Source organism: Monodelphis domestica, chromosome 1 (assembly GCF_027887165.1).
Source record: "Monodelphis domestica isolate mMonDom1 chromosome 1, mMonDom1.pri, whole genome shotgun sequence".
Lineage (NCBI taxonomy): Eukaryota > Metazoa > Chordata > Mammalia > Didelphimorphia > Didelphidae > Monodelphis > Monodelphis domestica.
The window spans coordinates 430824359-430848674 of NC_077227.1; the positions used below are offsets into that span (position 1 = coordinate 430824359).

A 24316-nucleotide genomic window follows, 5' to 3' on the forward strand; every position below is an offset into this window, starting at 1 on the left:
AAGGAACTGGTTTGGGGTGACGGGAACGCGCGCGCATCCTCAGACAAGTTTCAAAAGTGCGCATGCGCACGAGGAACCAAAGAACTACAATTTCCAGACTGATGTGGGTTGTTCTGGGGCTTTTTTCCTGGAGCTACGGAGTAGTTCTTGCGGCCACATTACCTCCTTTCCTAGCACACGAAAGACTGGTCCGGTTTTCCGACAAAGAGCATAAAGACCTCAAGAGTTAAACTTGGTACTAATCCTTAAATCAGAGGAAGGGCGGGGAAGCGAATGGTCTTTGAGCCAATCAGAATGCAGTCTCTAATCCTTGCTCCAGCTTTCAACAACCTCTCAGTGCGTCTCTATGGCAACCAAATCAGCATTTCCCTGAAAGGAAACGGAAATGGAAGTATGACCTCGGAAATTTCGCCCCCGTGGGAAAAGGCTGAGGAAACCGAATCCCTGAAAGAAGGCAGAAGATGGAATTGATTTTTGGGATGAGGCCCAGAAGGTATTTTAAGAGGCTTTAGGACTTGCGCAAACGAAATCCGATTTGGGGATAAGTAATTGCGTATCCAAAAGGAGAAATGAAGTGTAAACTTCTAGAGATATTCGAGAGCCAAAAGAGAACCCAAGAGATGCAACTTCAAATCACTCCTGTTTTAAATTTCCCAATAGGGCATCAACATCAAGAGCAATTATCTAGTTTCCCCAGATCAGTCATTTGTCATTCTCTCCTGCAACCTTCCACCCTTATAACCCTGTGCTAAGTTTTGTTCATTTCTGCTATATCTCTCACTTTCACCCATTTTTCTTCACTTCACTCTCTATTTCAGGTCAATCACTTCTCACCTAGTTCACCTTATGAGGCTCCCCTCGCTCTAGCCTTTCCTGCCTCTAATCCATCCTCCCACATAGTTGCTAAAATAATAGTACTAAAGAACAGCTTTTACCCCTAACTCCTTAACACAAAAACCTTTCCTTAGTGCCGGCACCACCTTGTACAACAAGCCTTTCCAGATCTCCCTTAATGCTAGTCCCTTCCCCCTTATTTCACTTCAAATTTATCCTGTATATATCTGCCATTTGTACATAATTATTGCTGTTTTCTCTCTCATTAGACTGTGAATTTCTCAAGAGCAAGGGACTATGTGGTTTGGTTGTTTTTTGACCATTGTATCCCTAGTGCTTAGCAGGAATCCTGGCATGAAATAAGTCCTTAATAGAAGAAAGGAATACGTATTTATATAATACCTACTATGTACCAGGCACTGTGCTAAATGCTTTATAAATAATCTCTTTGATTTGTACTACAACCTTGCAATGTAGGTGCTGTTATTATGCCCATTTTATAGTTGAGGAAACTGAAGCAAACAGAGGTTAAATTACTTTCTTGAGATCACATAGCTAGTAATTGTCTATGGCAGGATTATGTAAGAGTTAAATTGGGATTTTGACTAAATAAGAGGTTTATAAATTCAATGTTGTGGTCCCTGTATTCAAAATATTAATTTTATATATATATATATAATATATGTTATGCATATAACATATATTATATATATATATAATATAAATAATAAAACTAATCCAAAGGGAAAAAAAACCTGTTAGCAGCTTTTATTTATAACAAGAAAGAGAAAGAGTTGCTAAATATGAAATGTAGGAGGGAAAGTGGTAAGGAGTTGCCTGACCTACACTAAGTGCTGATTCGATGAAATTCAGCTTGCTCCCCAACAAAGTTCCAATCTCCACATGGAAGTCTGAGTTACTCACCAGCAAGGATCCAAGGAAGAGTCTCTCCACAGAACGCATGCAGAAGGGAGTGTCCCACTGAAGCACTAACAAAGAGGGTCTCCTTGCAGAGCCACCAAGGCAGGAATCTTTCCAAGACAGAAGTCCAAAGAAGCCCCAAGGAGTAGTCCTCCAAAGAAGTTATGAGAACAGAAAGTTCTGGATTTTTTATAGTCCTTTTTTCCATGTCACTTCCTGTCCTTTCCCCTCTTCACAGGGGCCAATCAGCTTCCAAATTGCCTACCACTACCCAGGGGACAGTGTCTGTGGGATCTACCTCTCATCCTTTGAGGGTATAAACTCTTGTCAAAGGATTCACAAGTTTCTGACTGATTGAGTTAAAAAGGTAGAGCTCTCTAAGTAAGTGACTTGTGAATTCTCTCACTTGATTGCTAACAAAGTGTTAATTAAATAGGGGTTTCTTGATTGATTATTTAAAATAGACAAAGAGAATAAAGAATTCCCTTTCACAATTTGAACTCAAGTTTTCCAGTGTCAAGATAATTTTAGGGTTGTGACTTAAAATCTAGATTTAATTGGTCGCCGGGGAAAATCCAAAATAAAATACCCAAGTCAGTCTGGAAATTTATGGTAATTTAATTAATATAGAGGGAAGGAATTTAAGGAGAAAGAAGGAAGAGGATATTGGATTCCTCCTGCCTGGCCTATGTCAGGGGGAGTTTAAAATTCCTGCCTCTAGGTCTCTGAAGAAGATTAGAGGCTTTTAAGGGGATAAAGTTGGAAAAATAAAGGAGGAAACTCTACCAGAAACTCACCACCGAACTGGACAGATAGCTTGTAGCCATGCTAAGATGCCGGAAGGCTCAGCACGCTGCTCTCAGCTAACTCTCCACCGCCAATAAGGTGCCAGAGAGAGCAAAAATCCCAAATATATAGACCTTTCACCCTTGTGTCTCCTCTAAATTTTCATGTCTACCAGTCATATCAAAGACTTTTCTCTAGGACTGCCCATACTTTTAGTTCTCATCTTCTTTGATTTGATTATATCTTTAGAGTTACTTAACACTTCTTTGTTAAGTTCACCTTTTGTGAGTTACTTGACCTTTTTTTGTGATTAATTTAACCTTTATAGTTACTTAACACCTTTTTGTATTAAGATCTAAAAATAGACTTAGCTTAAAGTTCTAGCTTCACTATAAGGGGAGAATTAAGTACCTTCAATGTTCCATCAGGAGATTACAACTTTATTTTCCCCTAAAGTATGGTCTAAGTAGGGTGGAATAATTTAGAGTTCCCAAGACATTCCTGATTTTATTTTGTTAAACTAAGTATCTTCATTGTTACAAATAGGAAATACTAAATCCAATCTTTACACCAGACTGTAGGCCCAATGACTTATCCACTCTGCCAATAGCTGCTCTAATAAATGCTTGTTGACTGACAGACTAGAAAAGAGGTCAAGGAGACTTGATCGTCTCCTTCAGAGCTCAGTGGATTTGTGGTTGTAGTACAAATATCAAGTATAGTTATTCTGTTTGATTGGGGACTTCCATACTAGGTCTAGTGTCAGCCCTTTAACAGAGATAACAAAAAAGACAATAGGACTCTAAGGTTCTGGGTGATCAGCTTGTTGAAATATCAGCCCAAGAGAGCTTTCTCCTTGTTTTCTAGCAAGAACAGGATCATGATCAGTGATTTCCCTATGGAAGTATGACTAAAAAGTTGGGTTTTACTGGAAAATGCCAGGTGAAAAAGACTTGAAGGCAATGGAGAAGCTGTGGGTTCACACTTTATTAAGAGAAGTAGCATACCACAACTCTGGAGTTTAAAAGCTGGCATTTAAATTTTTCTTTTCATTGCAATAGAGAATCTGGGGATTGGAGAGGTTAGATTCTACCCAGAAGTAATTCTGATGCTCTATACTTAAACTCTGCATACTGTTTTTTATAAATTTGAGAAGCAGAATAGTGCAGGGAAATAAGAGAGCTAGCTAGCCTCAAAGCCAGGAAGGACTGCATTCAGGTTCTGTTTCTGACACTTAGTGGTTCTGTGACCTTTGGCAAGGCATTTAACTTCATGTTTTAGACCTGGAGTGAGCAAACAGCCTTTGGATATCTTCCTATTTGTGCTCCTATGAGTTAAGAATGGTAATTACATTTAAAAATAAAGTTTTATTGTATTTTTAAATTTTTTAAAAGTTTTAAAGTATTTAAAATGTAAAAAAAAAACATTTCTGAGGGCTATACAAAAACAAGAAGACCCTTACTTAGCATTTAAGAGTATAATTTGTAGAAGCAGAAACTCAAAGGAAAAAAATACATTTTCTATGAGGACTATATGAAAACCAAGGAAAAAAAGTGGAGTTTTTTTTTTTAAAGCTCCAGGGGCAGCTGGGTAGCACAATGGATTAAGAGCCAGGCCTAGTGATGGCTCAGATACTTCCTAGCTGTGTGACCCTGGGTAAATCACTTCACCTCCAATGCCTAGCCCTTACCACTCTTCTGCCTTGGAACCAATACAAAACAGAAAGTAAGGGTTTAAAAAAAAAAAAAAGCTCCAGACCAGAAAATTAGAAGGTAAATAAATAGCTTAGACCAAAAAAATGGAAAATATCACCCAAGTAATGAAGTCCCTGAAAATTAGAATAAATCAAGTAGAAAACAATGACTTCATGAAATAGCAATAAATATTAGAATAAAAAAAAAGATTAATAAAAGAAAATGTAAAATTTGATGATCTGTAAAAAGCCTAGCCATTATATTTCAAGAAATTTTAAGTGAAAACCTGAACTTGTTCAGATCTATTAGAACTATAAAAGAAAGATAAAATTGACTGGTCACGTCTTGAAAGATAAACAACCCACAAAACAAGTCTCAGGAATCAAAATCCAGAGCTTTGATATCAATGAAAAAATGCTATAAACATTAAAAAAATGCCATGAAATCATAGGACTATACAAATCCTTTGTAGCTTTTAGATAAATGGAAGGAGAACTTGGAGTATTCTAAAAGGCAAAGGATAATAGACTTATAACAAAGAATAACTTACTCTGAAAAGTCTACAAAACAAAAATTAATTTTTATTGTAATAAAGGTCGTTTAATGTTTCTAGTAGAAAAGGCCAGAGTTGATTATGAACTTGGAAATACAAATAGAGGAATTCAGAGTAAGCTAGAAAGGTTAATTTATTTAAGCAATTTGAAGAAGTTCTGTCATAATGAGGTAATATAACAGTCTAATAGGGAAAGGAAACAAGTATTTCTTCAGAGCCTTCATGTCTTCAAAAGCCATTGAAGGAGTTAAATAAGAAAAACAGAGGCCCTAGGAAAAGATTGGTTCTATTCTTAGAGTTTGAAGAGAAAGGAAAGTGAACATAAGAGGGTAGAATTTACAATTTCTCATTGCTAGGATACATGAAAAAAAGTTATATAGACATGATGGAAATAGTGGAGGAAAGAGGCTTCAGATAGGAGGGTAAAGAAGGAGGATAATACTGGAAGAGGGTGGAACATATTCTGCAGCTAGATGGCCCCACAGATAGAGTGCTGGATCTGGTGTCAGGAAGACCCAAGTTAAAATCTGGCCCAAGATATTTACTAGATTAAATTTTTATTTGCCACAGTTTTCCTTAACTGTAAAATAGAGATTATAATAGCATTTATCTCACAGAGTTGTTGTGAGTATCAAACAAGAAAATATTTGTAAGGGATTGAGAGCCAGGCCTATAGATAATTGCCAGACTGTTAAGGTTAAATTTTAGGGTTGAAACTGAATATATTTTTTAGTTGGTTGCCTGGGATTTAAATTCTAAACCCCAATGAAACACTCAAGTCAGAATTTATGGTGGTTTACTTACAATAGAAGGAAAAAATTAAGAATGAGGGAGAGAGAAAGAAAAAGGGAAGAAGATCTGCTCTGGCCTGGTCTGAGCCAGGGGGAGTTCAGAGGTCTCAGCCCAGGGGCCTTCCCAGAAGATTAAATCTAGCTCAGCTTCAAGGGCCTCCTTGGAGGCTGGTGCCTTCAGAAGGGTCAAGGGAAAGGGCAGTCAACCTTATCACTCACCTAAGGGAAGCAGTCTCAAGACCCACGTTTCCAGCTCCTCCAACTCACGTTCTACCACCAAAGTCTGAAAAAGGTTCTCTCACAGGAAGTATGCAAAATATAAAGGCAGTTCTTTACATTACTTCCTGTGTCTCACATGTACCAATGGTGTCTTAAACTGGGCTTAGGACAGCCCAGGGGGTCAGTCAGTTGTTTCTGATTTGTCACTTGCTAGCACACGCAGGTCATAGATCTTCCTCCCCAACACTCAATCCTTAAGTGGGGGTGTATATATTCCTGGTTGCTAAAATTCTTTTTTTTTGTTTTTTGTTTTTTTTTTAAATATATTTTATTTGATCATTTCCAAGCATTATTCATTAAAGACATAGATCATTTTCTTTTCCTCCCCCCCACCCCCCATAACCGACGCGTAAGTCCACTGGGCATTAGATGTTTTCTTGATTTGAACCCATTGCTTTGTTGATAGTATTTGCATTAGAGTGTTCATTTAGAGTCTATCCTCTGTCATGTCCCCTCAACCTCTGTATTCAGGCAGTTGCTTTTTCTCGGTGTTTCCACTCCCATAGTTTATCCTTTGCTTATGAATGGTGTTTTTTTCTCCTGGATCCCTGCAAGTTGTTCAGGGACATTACACCGCCACTAATGGAGAAGTCCATTACGTTCGATTATCTGGTTGCTAAAATTCTAAAGACTAAGCAGGGTGGAGTAAATCTAAAATTCACAGATGGGAGGTCCTGGGTTTAAATGTGACCTCAGACATTTTCTAGCTGTGTGAGCCTAGGCAAATCACTTAACCTTTATTGCCTTTCCCTTACCATTCTTCTGCCTTGGAACCAATACACAGTATTGATTCTAAAGCAGAAGGTAAGGGTTTCTTTAAGGAAAAAAAAAGATACTTGTAAATTGCTTACTACAGTACTTGACACATGGTAGGCACTATATAAATGCTAGCTATATTATCATTATACCTATTAATACTCACAAGCAAAACAAACTTTCTGATCCTGAAACGTGGGGAGAAGGAAGAGAGAAGACTAAAAGAAAAGGAAAGCATTATTATTAGACAATTGAGGAATAGATGAACAAATTGTGGTATATGAATGTAATGAAATATTATGTTGCCCTAAGAATTGATGGAAATTATTTCAGAGAATCCTGGGTAATGTGAACGATGCAGTTGGGGGTAATTACAACTTTTCCTACAAGGACAACAACATCGTAAAGAAAAACAAGTTTGGAGAACTTTTTCAAAAATGATGAAAAATCTGTCATCGGTACAATCTTTCTATCTTCAAAGGACCTATGACAAAGCATGCTACTCCTATCTTGACAGAGAGATGATGGACACAAGATGCAGAAGAAGAAAGATGTTTTTGGATGTTGCCACTGTGTGGATTCATTTTCTCTGATAATGCTTGTTATGGGTTTTTAACCCCCTCTATCTCTCTCACTTTTTAAAATGGTATGAGTAGAGAAAAATGGAGAAAAGGGAGTCTTGCAAAAAGAAACAAAACCATTATAACATTTTTTTAAAAGCACAGAAAACATAAAGTAGTTCAAAAGTCATCACAGATAAGAAGAATGCTTACAATAGCATGTAGAAATTATTAAATACATTTTTAAAAAGCAAGCTCTATGAGAAAGATTTAAAATTTCACTAAGAAATATCTTTGTGTCCTGTCATCTGTATGAAAATGCAATTTTTCTTGGTAATTAAATTTTTTGAAAAGGCTGTTTTGAAATGTTTTGAAAAGGCTGTAACCTGCATTAGTAGAGGGAATTTCTTTATCCAGTTATCTGTACCAGTGAAATTGTAGTCCCTATCTTTTAGTCAGCAATAAGAATGAAAAATGCTTTGGCTATGATGATTGAGCTACACAGCAGTACTACCATTGCTGGAATATGCTGGGGTAGCATTCTCTAGTACAGTTTATTTAAGGAGCAAGAAAGGCTGATACTAGTTACTAGTGAATTAGTCAGGATGGTTGACTTGGGTACCTTTAGACTTTTTGGACTTTTAGAGGAATGAAATTCAGACACAAGATAAGACCAACCTCCTGAAAAGGGTGTGTCAGCTGGACTTCTTAGAAACAATTCCCTCATGTGGGTATTCTATATCTCTTCCACAGTGTACTGACTAGAAAAAAAGGTATCAAGATCAGAAGTTTTTCTAGGGGCAGGTAAGTAGTACATAGAGTGTCAGGCCTATAGTCAAGAGGAAGAATCTTTCTGAGTTCTAATCTGGCCTCAGACAGTGACCCTAGACAAGTCACTTATTCCTATTTGCCTTAGTTTCCTCATCCATAAAATCATCTGGAGAAGGAAATAGCAAACAATTTCAGTATCTTTGTCAAGAAAACCAAAATGGGGTCATGAAGGATTGGGCTGAAAATAACTAAATAACTAAAATGTTTCTCTTGGGTGTTTGGTTTTGTATGACAACATTTGGCACAACATTGATGAAAAGTTCTATTTTCTTACACAAAGCACTTCAAAGATAGTCCTTACTATATATCTGGTAGTGATATATTTTACCCTAAAGAATATTGGGAGCCAAAGCGAGCTTTAGAGTGCCATGCCATGAGGAGAATAGGACCTAACAATGTCATCTCAGGGGATCTCTAGGAACAGCTAATTAGTAGGAGAGCCTAGACCCAGAGTACAGAGTTTTCTTTTTAATCTTATCAGATATCCCCATCATGAACTCCATCATGATATGAAGATGTTTCATCTCAATTCAGTCTAGCTCCATTTTCCATTGCATTCCATTCCCCTTCCTTTTTGATCAGATTAGAACCCAAAGCTGCAACCATTGAATAGAAAAGATTTCTTTGCACAGAACTTTTTGCCACTTTGAGGCCTTAAATGCTACCGGGGAGCCTTCGCAATTAAATAGTTTTTAGTACTACTGAGTATGTATGCTGTTCTGGGCACATAGATTAATATATATATCTTATAGCTTTCATTATTCTTTCTGTTCCTCAAGGAGGAATAGAAAATAACCATTTTTAGTCTTTTATTTTTTGATCAACAAATATTCATGGGGCAGATTAGTATAATAAAAACTCAGTTATGTAACAGCTTATGATTACAAAAAGTATCATGTGGTTTATTTTCTCATTTTGTCTTCACAATAGCACTATATTAGTGAAAATATTTTAATAGAGACAAGTAGCACTCTTTTTATAGAAGAAACCACGACTGAGGATGAGGAGGCCATACATCTTGTGTCAGAAGGCTTGAATCTAGGTCTTTTGACTGAATACACTGATGACTCAAAACAGTACAACTAGATCACATCTATGCTAATTTATGGAAAATACAATGATTAATAAGATAAGGTCTCTACCAATGATAACAGGTAACATTTATGTAGTGCTTTAAGGTTTACAAAGCACATGCTAGGGGGAAGGGGAGATAAGCCTTTTTATACAGAGTCTACTATGTGCTAGACAATATTATTTAATAATATCAACCCTTTGAAGTAGGTGCTATTATGTTCTCCATTCTTCAGTTGAGGAAACTAAGGCAACAGTTAAATTACTTACTTGGGGTCTGAATTTGAATTCAGGTCTTCTTGACTCTAGAACCATGCCCCTACTCAGTGTGCCACTAGTACCCTTAAAATGAACTTAAAATTTATTGAAAATATTTTTGTTGTTCAGTCCTTTTGGTCGTGACTGACTCTTCATGACTCCATTTGGGAATTTCCTTGGCAAAGGTACTGGAATGATTTGCCATTTCCTTTTCCAGCTCATTTTACAGATGAGGAACTGAGACAAAAAGTTAAGTTGAAAATATCATTGAAATAATATTGAAAATATTAAGTGCCTATAGTGTATAATGCTGGAGTTGTCATTCATACAAAGAGGAAGGACCCCAGCCTAGCAACTACATCCAAAGATTGGAGTATTCTTATATACATTTTGCTGATGGAACTGGGGAAGGGGAGGAAGTATCCTCAAGTAAGAGTAGGATTGATTGATTTACTCCTTTCACGTGATCCCATCCTACTTAATATGATAAGAATTCTATCAATATCACTTTCAAATTAAGTTCTAAAAGTAATTGGGACTGGAATGATTGTCCTGAATTTTAATACTTGTGTGTGCATCTGGGACTGTCTATAAATTATCAAGTTAGTATGGCTTTCCAGTTGTTTGTCCTTCATTTCTGAAGAAAACCAATGACATCATTTAGGAGGTATCTTGACTTGAGTGTGAGGTAGATTTAAATGAGGCAGAGTTGTACAAAACTGTTGGCCTCACTCCCTCTTTCAGAGTCACTGAAGTCTAGTGGCAGGACAAGAATCTGGGATGCAGTGGAAGACCTTGGTGTCTTTGATGTTTGACCAAGCTGTAGGTACGCTATAGCACCTGCTTCAACCATCTTGGTGGGCCTTGGGACCATCTGTCCAGGGGAAGTCTTCACATGCTTGGAGTAGGCATCCTCATCCCCATTACTTACCAAAAGACTTAAGACCTCTTGTTGCCTCTAAACTGGTTTAGCCTGCCTGCTGAGATGGGTTTATTGGGGTATGGATGCTGTGCATGTCATAATTTCTTGAAGCCACAGGTGAGAATTGAGTTTGACATGAAAGGGTGATAAGCAGCCCTGAAAAGGGCTCAGCAAGCCCTCACACCAGAGGTGATAATCCTTCCTGAACTCCCCCTAATTTCTCTAGTAAAATTTCTAAGTAAGCACTTGAGAGAGAAGCCTTTTTAAAACCTTGGACATCATCTCTATTCCTACTTTGCTCCTTCTTCCTTAGCTACTGGAAGATTGTGTGAAATTCATCAAGTCTGGAAAATGTGAAACTTCACATCATCCCACTATTAGCAGTATCCTATGTCAGCTGATGTCTGTCTCTTTTGGGAAGGTCAGACCAGACACATTTCACAGTTCTACAAGTTCAACAAAAAAAATTATACCATGCTAAAGAATTTTTTGAGGATCCTATGAAGGGGGAAAAAATATTTCCAGCAACTAGGAGCTGTCAATTACTCCTTTGCCACAATTACTCTATAAGCGTGAGCCCACTTCCCTTAGGATTCTCTATATGAGTTTTTCACAAACTTCTGGGGATATGTTTTATATTTACTTCTTACTATACCACCTTAGTATTAAATACCTTTTTTAAAAGGTGAGCTAAAATGATTTTCAAGTGATAATCTTAAGCACTTCAGATGAAGCTTTATACATTATATATATATATATAAGCACTAGAAAATCAACCCTTACTCCTCAGGGGAACCTCTAGAAAGAACATCAAAAGGGTAGATGAAGCCTAGCTCTGTAATAATGCAACTTAAGGAAAAGGATCTCCAAAACTAACAAGCTACATGTTTCAGTAGGGTATACTACAAATATATAAATTTTCTGAACTGGGCCTTCGCCATAGCAAGACAATCATTCTACTTTCTAATCAAATAACTATTCCAGTCTACACAACAGCTTTTATTTCTCCTCAAACTTCTGAAAATACCCCTCCCCTGACCCTCTTAGCCAAGGATATGGCTCTTACCACATGGGATTGACAAACCAATCCTCAGCCTATGAGGGTTCAGGTAAAACAGTATCACAAAATCCAGCCCAAGGGCTGTAAGTCCCTTCAGTCCTGAGTCTAAGGCATTCCTTAAGGCTTCCTGCCCTATTTGTATATTTGGGACTCCTAGGCATGTAAACAGGCTATTGTCATAGCAGGTGACCCCCTCCCCATGGGCTTATTAGGGTTTCCCAGTCCATGAAGTCTTTTCCAGCAGGACTCAAGGGAAAGGACATAATGGGCTCTTGGGAGTTACCTATCTGGGCCTTTTTAACAACCTCCATGGTAGTCATTGTTGATAAGATCAAATGGAAAGCATTTGAATTGCCAAAATACCTTATCCCAAGTAGAGGTAAAACCATTTCCTCTCAAGTTACAAAAATGACCAAAATATTTTGTTAAGCTAACTTCCTTTACAACAAGCCTGTTGATTGTCCCCAGAAACTTACAATAAACTATAAGGATCTGTGGAAGTTGTCATGCTCTTTTGTTGTACCTGTCCTATCCATGCTTCCAATGGGTTGTCCTCAATAATGTCTTTTTTCCCTCCCTATTCCTAAATCTGAGGCTATTAATACTTTGCTTTTATCTGGGTAAGAGTCCAGTTATAGCTTCATTGTACTTAAGTGCTATTTGAACTTTCCTCACTACCAGTCATAGGTAGAGACCTGAAAACCCCTACTTGCCAACTGTATTAGTATACACACTATATTGATAACATTCATTAGGTCAGATAATCTAGTGATGAGAGACCTTATTAGGTGGCTCATATATAGGATTCTCCTCCTCCAGTGCTGCCTATGGTACCAGAAGATCAGATCTAAGAAAAGCCACAGTACAGCCTGCTCAGACAAGTGTTTGGGAATACAGTAGTTAAGAACCAAGATGATTCTGGACACAATCTAGAACAAACTTCTGACATTCAGGGGGAGAATGTCTGTTTTTGAAAATTCATTTGGTCCTTGACCTAAACTGGCAAATTGGCCCTCTTCTACCATAAACAGATTTACTACTATTAATCAAGAACTTGGCCATCATGCCTGATTACCAGGAGTCACATGTCCCACTTTCTAGAAGCCATTGTCATAATGAATCAATGCCTCCTTAGAAAGTCTCTTTAGTTCTGCAGTTACTTAGATCCAACTTCTAGGACTCACCTGATAGGGACACTTTTGGACATGGTTCTGGTTGACCCTCTCTGGCCCTTTCTTATTCTGTACCCTGTAGTTGGCCAAGCCTGGAGGACCTTGCTTTCTCAGGTAGCTCCTCTCAGGTGGCTCCATAACTCTTGGGAAATGGTAAGGCCTCCTGTCCCCAGTTAATACAAGTCCTTTCCAGAAAGGGTTTGAAGGAACAAAGTGTGGTATTGTTGGGGGAAGTGTGAGAGTTCCTAACAGATTTGGGGAGGTGAAATTGTATAATGATGAATTTCTATTTACTTGGAAGAAAGGGAGATCCCTAAACCAAGGTGGAAATTATTCAGGCCCCTGGGGAAGGGGGCAACCCCTTAGCAGAAGCCTCTAAAAGATTCTGGTATTACCATCCCAATGGAGCTTCCTAGGAGGGAGAAAGAATGTTGATCATCCAGCCCAGTTCTCTCAGGCTTGGAATCAGTGCTTACATCTGGACGGGCTGCATACAAGAGAGTAATGACTTCCTAGCTACCTTTACTACAGATGAACCTGATCTGTGATAATTGATGACTAGGCTAGGTGTATCACCATCTGTACTGTGACTCTGATATCTCTGGTGCTGTTCCTGCTATTCACCAGAGAAAACCACTATGGATTAGATATGCAACATAGGGCTTGGTTCTCCCAAAGTGGAAAAGTATAGTCTGAGATTTCAATTTTTTTCAGTCTCTTTCCTATTATATCACTCTTTTAAGGGGTTGCTGATTTTTTTACCCTCTCTCTTTCTGGTTTAGCTTCTGCCCCACCCTACCCTCTCTCCAGTGCTGCCTATATCAGACTTTTCCCATTCTAGAGATTACAGTCCAGTAAAGGTTATATATCCTTTTAAGAGGGAAGAGATCTTGTAGAAAACAAGGTGTGGTAGGACCAATATCTACCAGAGTGACTGCCATACAGGATAGATTAAACCAGAAAACTGACCTGAGAGGTGATTGGCCCAGGGGACAAAGACTGATGTGACTTCCTTTTTCACCTATAGACTTGGTGGCTGTTCCACCAAAGTTTCCACACCATGCCCTGTTGATCAAATATATTTCTGTATGGAGACAAGGTGTAGTACATTTCCTTCAGACAAGTGCTGTATCCTTGTTGGATATTTTTTCCTTGCTATGACTATTAACCTTCTTTTGTTTACTGGTTTATGTTCCCCAAGTGTCTCATTTCATTCCAACCTTGAACCCCAAATACCAGTCTCCTCTGTCAATTTTGATGTGTTACATGCTTTGAGAGATGTGCTTTCAGAGTCTCCACCCATTTTCCTATGTTGCTTCCATGTGGTTATTCCCAATTAACAAGATGTTTAGCACCAGAAAGGAGAGCACTTCAAGGCTACCCAATCCTATCTTCCTCCATTGGTAAATGGGGAAAAATAAAAAAAAGGCTAAGGTCAGTATCTCCTTATGTTACTACAGTTAGATTATTCATAATTTGAAACTTTAATCTATGATTGGCAGTCACTGGTCTACAGCCATTGTCTATAGAGCTTTGCTTCTTTGATTTCTAAGATTTACTTCCTGAATCCCTAAATCATCTTCTTGTTCCAGATTTCAGTTCTTGTGCCTCAAATATCCTTTGGTTGAAGATATCTCCCTGAAAGTTTACTTTGACATTTCACTCCATAGTCTCTATTCTTCAGTTTAAATGAAACAATCTGTTTAGTTGAATCTTCCCAACTGCAGTATCTTTAGGGCTTAGACTACCATATATCTCTAGGCCTGGATTTGAATGACACTCAAAGCATAAAATCAGTTCTTAGACTTTGTGGATCATCTAGGCTTGTGGCTCAGCAAACCTCTCATTACGCTGCATTCCAGAAATAGCAAAAAAGTCTCACTTTTCCAATAATCAGGAAAAATAAAATTTTACATAAATTACAGACTCAAATATAAATACAAACACAAAGACAAAGAACATAGATCAATTAAATCAACATATAATTTTCTCCCCAAGTAACTGGGTAGTGTCTTACAATTCACCATTTCTCATATGAAATCCTCAAAAATTACTGGAAACAAGGAAAAACATATGTTCTAATTGCAATCCACTATTCCAAGACAGCACGCAGAATTAAGGGTTAGATTATGGAAACTGGGGAAGATATACTTATGTGGGGAGGTAAAAGGATCATAGATTAGACCTGAAAGAGGCCTCAGTGATCATCTAGTCTGACACCTTTATTTTAAGGATGAGGAGGACAAAACTTAGAATCATAATGTGACTTGTTTAAGATCATCTTGGTAGTAAACAGTAGATCAAAGATTTTAACTTCAAATTTAAAGTTCTGCCCAATACCTTACATTGATTTTTTCATTTTGTGAATTCAGAACTAAACTTATGATTGTGGCCTTTGTATTTCAACATCAAAGAAGGAAAATTTAAGTTCCAGCAAGGGCTGATTTATCTATTTCAAGGGCAAGTGTGCCCTACCTAACATTAAAGTACAAATTGAAGCTGTTAGTGATGATGAAATAAATGGTAGATCCAAAATAGAAGAGACATTGTGTTATCAAACAGCAGAATGTTCAACACACTGATCTTTTCAATTCCTATGGCTTCTTCTATGGGAAAATTCACAATAAGATCAGTGTAACAAATAGATATCTGAATTAGTCTCTTAAAAAGCCATTTAGTGACCCAACATTTCTCAAAACCTTTACCAGAAGTGCCTGAAAAAATCTAGTCAAAGGAAACTTTCTGAATTTTGTAATGAAGGATTTCCCTCATCATCTAATTTGCTACAATTCAAAGTAAGGCAGGATTTTATGAAGAAGCCAGATATAATTTTGGTATAATATATTCTGAACTATCATTAAATATGTTAACTATGTTGTTGAATTGCTCTTTTATAGCAATTTATATAATTTATAAAGCCTGATATCATTCAGTTTTAGCAGTAAAATTTGGCAATTTATCATTTTTGTTCTTATTTCTATAAAAAATTGATCACTAAAATGTTGACAGGAATGTGATTCCTGTTGTTTTTATGAGAAAAGTAGATGTGACCAGCTGAACTTTTAAAGTATTTCTTCCAGTAACATAACTTGCCATATCCAAGAGTACTGCCTTTAAGTTTTCATTTCTTTGGTTCTCAAAGGCTATTTTCTTAAAAGCCATTGACACTAGTCAGAGGGCTTGGGTTCAAATTGCTCATTTGATGCTTTTTATTTGTGTGACCCTGGGAAATCACTTCCCCTTCCTGGGCCTGTTCCCTCCTTTATAAAATAAAAGGGTTAAGGACAGTTACATAGCACAGTGGATAGAGCACCAGACACAATGCTGGGTTCAAATGTGGCCCTAGACACTTCCTAGCTGTGTGACCGTGAGCAAGTCACTTAACCCCAATTGCCAACCCTTATTACTCTGTCTTAGAATTAATTTTAAGATAGAAGGTAAGGGTTTAAGAAACAAACAAAAACAAAAGAAGAGGGTTAGAAGAGATGACCTTTGAAGTTCCTTCCAGTTCTACATTTATTATTCTACTTCAAAGCTCTGTGATTTTATCACTGTGGGTAATATTCCTTTTACCAGCATGCAAAACCAATTTTCCATGCCTCAACAGATTGCTTCATAAAATGTACTTGTCTAAAGATGATTTTTATTTTAAAAATAAACTGATTTTTGCATCTTTAAAGAAAGTGTGGAAATAAGTCCACTCTCTACACCAATACAATTCTAATGCTAAGGAACAAGCCAATTCACTTAAAAAGTCAGTACACCTAATGATCAACTTCCTTAACCCTATAAAGACTCACACATTACTTTTGTTGTTTCTTCACCAAAAAACAATGCAAAATATTTAGTAGGAGACCCAAATAAAAAATTAGGTAGAACCCTCCCCACCCCCCACAAAAAATAACTACCTAGTAAAACGCTTCATAAACTTAGTCAAATTAGTTTTAAATGAATAAGTAAGCAAATTGGTTTTAAGAGGAACTGCTATTGGATGAAATGATGTAGAACCCCTTGTGAAAACTAGGGAATCTACTATAGGAGAAAGATATTTAGAGGGGAAAGTGATGGGGAAGAAGCAGCATGTTTCTCATTTAAGAACACCAAACAAAATCATTTCCAGTGCTATTATGACCACAGGATATCTGAATGAGTTAAGTCCAAAAGACTTGCTAATAAACTCCTAGGATTATTCTCCACTATGAAGTCTCAGGTGTCTGACCAAGGCTGAACTGTGTCTGAAGGCATTTCCACATTGAATACATTTGTAAGGTTTCTCTCCTGTATGGATTCTTTGATGTCGAGTAAGATGTACATGCAGGCTGAAGACTTTTCCACATTCATTACATTCATAAGGTTTCTCACCAGTATGAGTTCTATAATGTTGGGTAAGGTCTGAACTTCGAATGAAGGCTTTCCCACATTCACTACATTCATAAGGTTTCTCTCCAGTATGAATCCTCTGGTGTTTATTAAGGGATGACCTATCACAAAATGCTTTTCTGCACTCACTACATTCATAAGGTTTCTCTCCAGTATGAATTCTCTGATGCTGAGTTAGATGTGTACTACATCTAAAGGCTTTCCCACATTCAATACATTTATAGGGCTTTTCTCCAGTATGAATTCTTTCATGTTGAGTACGGTCTGTACTCTGACTAAAAGTTTTCTCACATTCACTACATTTATAGGGTTTCTCTCCGGTATGAATTCTCTGATGTTGAGTAAGATGTCCACGCAGTCTAAAAGCTCTCCCACATTCATTGCATTCATATGGTTTTTCCCCGGTGTGAATTCTTTTATGTCGAGTAAGACATATACTTTGGCTGAAAGCTTTTCCACATTCGTTACATTTATAAGGTTTCTCTCCAGTATGGATTCTCTGATGCTGTATAAGGAGTGTAGCCTTACTGAAAGCTTTTTCACAGTCACTACATTTATAGGGTTTCTCCCCAGTATGGACTCTCCAATGCTGTGCAAGTAGTGCACCTTTACTGAAAATTTTCCTACATTCAGTACATTCATAAGACTTCGGTATACAGATTTTCTCCTGGTTAATTAGGTGTGAATCACATTCAAAAGATTTTCCATATATATTGTATTCATGGTACCTCTCTCTAGTGGGAATATTTTGCTCTGTAACAACAATTGAGTCAAGATTAAACTGATTATATTCAGGGCCTTTCTTCTCAGGTAAGATTTTATTCTGGGAAATGTTAGTTTGTTTTATATATCCCTCACGTATTGCTTGTGGGACCCCAAGCTGGTCTCCAAATATCCAGATTTCATCTTGCTTAGAGTGCCATGGACTATCCCTTGTGAATCTTTCAACTTCTATCTTCTGGGATGACTCCTCTTCAAAAATGATATGCTCTGCAGTTAACTTCTTGGTTTCTGGCCTAATCTCCAAGTCTGAAAGAAAGTATCGTTGATTAGGCCTGAAAAAGGAATTCACTAAAGCAAGAAAAGGAAAATGAATATAATAATAATAAATACAATGCTTGCCAACTTTCAAATAATGGCCTTGGCGTCTGGAAAAGGAGATGATAAAGGGATAACTTTTCATCTTCTGAGGTTCATTCAATTTTTATAAAGTTCAAACTCTAGGACATTCTCCTTTTTAAAATTTACAAATTTTTTTATTTTAATTTTTATTAAACCCTTACCTTCCATCTTAGAATCAATGCTGTGTATTGGTTCTGAGGCAGAAGTGTGGTATGGGCTAGGCAATGGGGGTTAAGTGATTTGCCCAGGGTCATACATCTAGGAAGTGTCTAAGGTCATATTTGAACCTAGGACCTCCCCCGTCTCTAGGCCTGGCTCTTAATCCACTGAGCTACCCAGCTGCCCCCACTCCTTTTTTTCAATGAGTTCAGTATCCTGCTCGAAGTCTCTTTCCCACAATTCCTACCTTGAATCTAGAGGATTTCAACCTACATACTGATACTCCCTCAGGCACTCTAATTTTCCAGTTCCTAAATTTGCTAATTTTTGATGATAAATTCGTTCACTTCAATTTGGCTACACAGAGGTGGTCATATTCTTGATCTTGTCAACACCCACAAAGTATTCTGTACTCTAGAAACTACTTTATCTGATCATAATCTTTTATCATGCCATCTTTCTTTCTGCCTCTATGACCCCAAACCCTGTCCTTCATCCTCACTCTGACTTCCTATCCCTCATGTTCTGTCCCGGGACAGCACCCTTGCATAGGTTATACTTTTCTCCCTTCTCCATAATGATCCTTTGGTAAACCAGTTCAACTACAATAATAATCTTTTCTTGAGTTCCTTGCTTTCTTATCACCAATCTTTCCCTGCCATGCCCCAGCTTTGGATTACTTCCATTATCCTGCTTTTGTTCCTATTCATGTGCAGAAGAATTACACTGGAGAAAATCATGGAACTGTGTTTGACTAGGTCCAACACAAATTTATTTTTTATAATTTGAACTGGGTCTCCCTGTAGCTAGGAAGTCTTTTAGATGTCCTTAAATCAATTTATTTTTTCACTCACTAGAGTAACTTTTCCAAATCTTTTCATCCTTCCTCAAACTTTATGTAATTCACCTTGATACCCAATCTATGAACTGGGAAACCTGCTGTGTTTCATGAAAAAAACAGGCCCTTTGTCAAAAAACTCTCTTAATCTCTCTTCCTCATTTCATGTCATTCACCACTATCTCCTCTTTCATCCCTCTTTCACATGAAGAGATGGATCTTCCCTAGTCAAGGTAGACCTTAATATATCTCTATATCTACTAGTGATATATATACTAGTGATATACTAGTCCTATATTCATTAGCAGATTGCCCCCTCTATTGTCCCCTCTTATTAATTTTCAATCTCTTCCTGACTACTAGTTGTTTCCTTTATGCCTATAAATATATCCATCCCCTTCCTTAAAAAACTCAGTTGATCATTTAAATGAAGCTGCTTTTTTCAATGATCTATTAATTGCCCAAACTAATGGATTTTTCTCAATCCTCAGCCTTCTCGAAATGTTTGGTTTTTAAATCCCTAACCTGGACCTCCCCAATCTTTCCAGTTTTTTACACCTTACTCTCTTTCACAGAATATTCACATTCTGTGATCCAGTGACAGCAGCATTCTTGCTCTTGTCTAATATGTTCTGTCTCCCAACTATATGCATTTTCATTGCCTTTCCCCCATGCCTGGTATTCTCACCCTGTCTCTACATTCTGGTCTCCTAGGCTTCCTTTAAGTCTTAGCTAAAATCTCTTTCTGCAAGAAACTTTTTTCCAGTCTCCTTTAGGCAAGTACCTTCCTTTGAGATCATCTTCAATTTATCCTTTATGTATCTTATTCCTACATAGTTATTTGCATGTTTGCTTTCCATTTTGACTGTGAGTTCTTTGAGGGTGAAGACTATTTTTTCTTTGTATCCCTAGCACTTAGTACAATGCCTGTCACATTGGAGGTATTTAATAAATGATTACTGGTGGCAAATATTGGGATAATCAAAATATATTTTTTGAGGGGAGGGAAGTTTTAGTTAAACCTCTGCCATTGGTTTTGCCCCAAGGAAGCCTATGGAGCTGTTTTAACTAGGACATTTCTTACCTGATATATGGTAATCCCTCTCCTAAAAACAATCACTTGTGAACTACCTATGAACTGTTACTCCAAGGTGTACTTTAGTATGGGTCACTATCTTCAAGGGACCTTGAGAAAGTGTAGGGTATGGGACATCTTTTCTAAAGCACTTTACTGTAAAAATGGAGACTTGAACTCTGGACTCCAATCCCCAGGAGTCCTTGCTAGCTCCCAGAATGCCCTCTAATCTCACTGAGATTTCCACCTGGACAAGGTCAAGAATTTCTATTTAACATGGCTGTAAAGGTTATTGGCTCTCTTTCCTACTTCCGCTTCGGAGCAGACGGTCCCATCATGTGTAGGTAAGGTCAAATGGGCCTCTCGGCCCATGTGCTTTCCTGACTTGTATTTTCTTTATATTTTAATCTTTAATAAAACCTTATAAAATATAATACTCCTTGCAGAGAGAAACTAAATTTCTACCTGCCTCAGTTTCCCCCCCAATTTAATTATTACAGTTTGGCTTTCCACATCAGAAAAACGAAATACTCTCAATCTTCTGATTCTTTTCTTTACTGATCAGCCTTTAATAGCTACTGCCTAGAAATTTTTTTTTCTCCAAGATGCTTTTTTAGAAAACCATCTTGATCAGCTCCTGCCAGCAGCCATCCGCTTTGGACTTTCTTGATTCAATATCGATCACCTGGTCACAGCACTTCTGGCCCAGCTACTGTTGCCTGTAATCTGGACCTGTTTGATTGATATCACCCACTTGGTCCCAGCCCTGCCCACCCCGGCTGACCGCACCAGCTCTGGCTCCTGCTCCTGGCCTCTCTCCGTTCTCACCTGGTGCTCCGGCTCCTGGCCCTGCTTTCCTGCATTCCTGTCCCAGCCCTGCCCACCCCCAGTGATCTCTCGCCCATCTGGCCCAGCTGATCCCGGTCCAGCAAAAACTTGCCTCCGACTCATTTCCCCAGACCCCACCTGGCTCATCAACTAGGCTGCTGGTAGCAGACCCAGTTTCTTCAGGATAAAAAACCGGCTGGTAAAAAACAGGGGTATTGGCCTCCACGTGGGCGGATCGTAGGAGGGGAGAGAGAAAAAGGGAAATAAGAAAGGTTTTTTTCCAAGTGGGAACTTAAAAACATGGCTATTTTACAAGGATATCTCTTAATTGCATTGATCCTTTTATTGACTTCACCTGCTTGTCAGGGAAACAATTCAGCTCCGTATAACCCTTTAGCTAATTTTTTTGGGGAGGCAGCTGGGTGTCTCAGTGGCCTGAGAGCCAGGCCTAGAGACGGGAGATATTTGGTTAAAATCTGGCCTGAGACACTTCCTGGTGGTGTGGCCTTGGACAGATCGCTTAACCCCCATTGCCTAGCCCATATCAATTTGCCTTCGGATAATAGGCATCTAAATGGATAAAAAACCCAAGGAACTTTAAAGAGACTGGAGGTTATATTTTTAAGGCATTTCAGACTCCAATGGTTTATAAAAAAATCTCTATATTCTATTGCATTTTACTGTTTGCTTTGCTTAAGGTTTAACTTTGTGATTTTAAATTCATATATTACTGCAATCAATATTATTCTGTTACACTGAATAATTTTAATGTACTGAGTTTTAACTACTGTTATATTCTGTTGCTTTTCCCCAATAACCATACTGAACAAATATCATTGTAATTAAGCCCATATATGAAAAAACAGCTTTTCTATTTTGACTTTGTAAATTGTCACATAGAGGATAGATGGACTTCAGAACTGGTTACAATTGCTATAACAACCTTTGGAAAATTTAATGCGCTAAATAGTTCAATTGATTTTAAGGGCTTTTTTTTTTAAAAAACATGATTTTTAGAAATTTTTTTTTACAATCTCTATTCATTTTGCCTGCCCGTAACACTAGGTGTAAGGTCCATTCTAGTAGCTGAAATGAAATACAATTATAACCCCCAACCTTCCTGCATTTCTAAATATGTGAATGGAAGTTGGGCAGTTAATCTCAGGGCCTTTGTACCCCTAAAAAGCCTCCAAAAAAGGAGCATCTCACATTTATACTCTTTAGCTCACTACTTTACTTCCACCAGAACGATATCTAGATTTCTTAATGATGTTCTACACTCAAAATGAGTTTTACTTTGTTTAAAAATATATTCACCAAGGCTGAAAGATTTGCTATGTATGTAAAAAATTGTGACAAATATCCATCAATTCATAGGTTTTTAAAAATGTCATACAGCAACTTATGTGAAATATGATAGTGTGTTTGTTTGTTATTGTAATTAACTGGGCTATTGAGAATTTTGGGGATATTGATAACTACATATTTGTAATACTGTTCTTTAAAAATGAAAAATGTTACCTTGTTCAATTTATTTGCTCATACTTACAGTGGATCATGGCCAGATATGAAGAGGAAATGGATCTCATTTTTGGTGAGAAAGCCTTGCATTCTATATTTTCTTACCTGACATAGTGTGTCAATGATTACAAGCTATATTTTTTAATTTTAAAAAACTTTTATTATTATATTTTTCTTGCATGTGTAATATACTTTTTCAGTTTTTTTAATTTTTTCTCTCCTTTTTATATTTAAAGCACATGTCACCAGCATTAAGATTTTCTTTTGCAGTAATATAAGTTTAAAATACATTTGCTAATGCATGCCCTCAAAGCTTGAGACTATAAAAATGATGCTACTAATTATTTTTTAAAAATTATGGGACTTTACTTAATAATTCTGTCTGACTCCAGGACAAGATATACACAAAAGAGCCATTGCACAGTGCCAAAGAAGCACAAAGCTAAACTGCATAGTGCTAATCGAGCACAAGGTCAAAGAGACCTTGGGTGGTCTTGGGTGGGATTGATGTAATTTTGAGCCTAGACAAAGAGGACTTGAACATGTTTGGGGTTTGAGGTTGCAGCTGTTTAACATGTGTTAAAGGCAGGTCTTCCTTGTTCCACATTTTACCAAGTATCTTAAATTTGGCTCCTACAATCTAGTCCCTTTTTTCTGTCTTTGAACGTGTGGTAACTTTCTGTAGTCCTGGCTACTGACTGGGTAAATGCATCATTACTTAGATCATTTTAATTGGGCCCTGATTCAAGGACTTGTTATAGATTTATTTTTCCTTCACTTAGAATTTTTACACATAAGACTTTGATAGTCTATATTTTCATCCAGAAAATTTTCTTTTTTATTTGGATTTTTCTGATTCTTTTTAATTTCCCTTACCAATTGATTCACCTCAACCATGCATCCCTAAGTGATCCTGTGTTTTTTTTTTCCAATCACCCACAACATGGGGAAATGTAAAAAATATTATTTTAAATTGCAAAGTTTAAATTCCTTTTGAGAAGAATTTTAGGTAAAGAAAGATGCTACCTCTCTGAATCCAGAAACTGAACTGTTGGAGAAGACACCATGAAGAAGCCTCGAGACCACAAGCTGCACAAGAATGAACTTTGGGTGCAGTTGATTGAACATTTATTTGTATGTATACTTTCATGCCAAAAGGGACTGCCCCCTAACTGGTTTTTTGTCAATGCGTCCAGCAATTATTGGTTTTGTTCTTTTTTCCCCCCTCTTATCCTCAAATTATTGTAATTTTTCAATTGATTATGTTTTCATGATCCTTTGGGGGAAAAATATTTTTTTCCCCAAACGATAATATGGAGGGATATAAAAATGGAGATTTGAACTCCGGACTCCAATCCCCAGGAGTCCTTGCTAGCTCCCAGAATGCCCTCTAATCTCACTGAGATTTCCATCTGGGCGAGGTCAAGAATTTCTATTTAACCTGGCTGTAAAGGCTACTGGGTCTCTTTCCTACTTCCACTTCGGAGCACACGCGGTTCTCCACCTAGCAGGCAAGATGTGAGTGATCGTGAATAGGCTCTCTAGGCCTAGCACGTGCCTTTCTTATTTGTATTTTCCTAAATTCCTTATCTTAAATAAACCTCTAAAAATACAATACTCCTTGCTGAGAGAAACTAATTTCTACCTGCCTCAGTTTCCCCAAAAATTTTAATCTTTACATTAACCTTCTTCTTCCTTAGAGCCCAAAATGCTAGGGCACAGATACCTGCAGTCCTTCTTACTCAATCAAGGAAACTTTGTGTACCTGAAGAAGAGACCTTATGGGAAGCACAGAGTCCCAAATGCCAAAGTTCTAAATTTTACAGATGGGGAAGTGTTAAGTAGTTAACTACAAATTGTTTATCAGTCTAGCTTAGACTTTTTAAGTCATCATTCTCTTTGATC

The 24316-nt window shown here is 37.5% G+C and overlaps 1 protein-coding gene and 1 long non-coding RNA gene across 10 annotated transcripts in view; one reads left to right on the forward strand and one right to left on the reverse strand.

The window, feature by feature from the left end:
- The first annotated feature begins 61 nt into the window (after positions 1–61).
- Positions 62–24026, forward strand: LOC130458274 (uncharacterized). Its single transcript, XR_008917390.1, has 2 exons — positions 62–493; positions 22442–24026. It is a non-coding gene; the product is annotated as an uncharacterized LOC130458274 (long non-coding RNA).
- The window catches only part of LOC103103265 (zinc finger protein 501-like), a 44004-nt gene continuing 28568 nt past the window's right edge, over positions 8881–24316 (reverse strand). For all 9 annotated transcript variants that reach the window (XM_007474706.2, XM_056822325.1, XM_056822329.1 and 6 more), the window contains one exon: positions 8881–17897. In XM_007474706.2, the coding sequence (XP_007474768.1) occupies positions 16675–17897 (1223 nt within the window). In that variant the 3' untranslated portion in view covers positions 8881–16674. The remainder of the gene's footprint in view (positions 17898–24316) is intronic.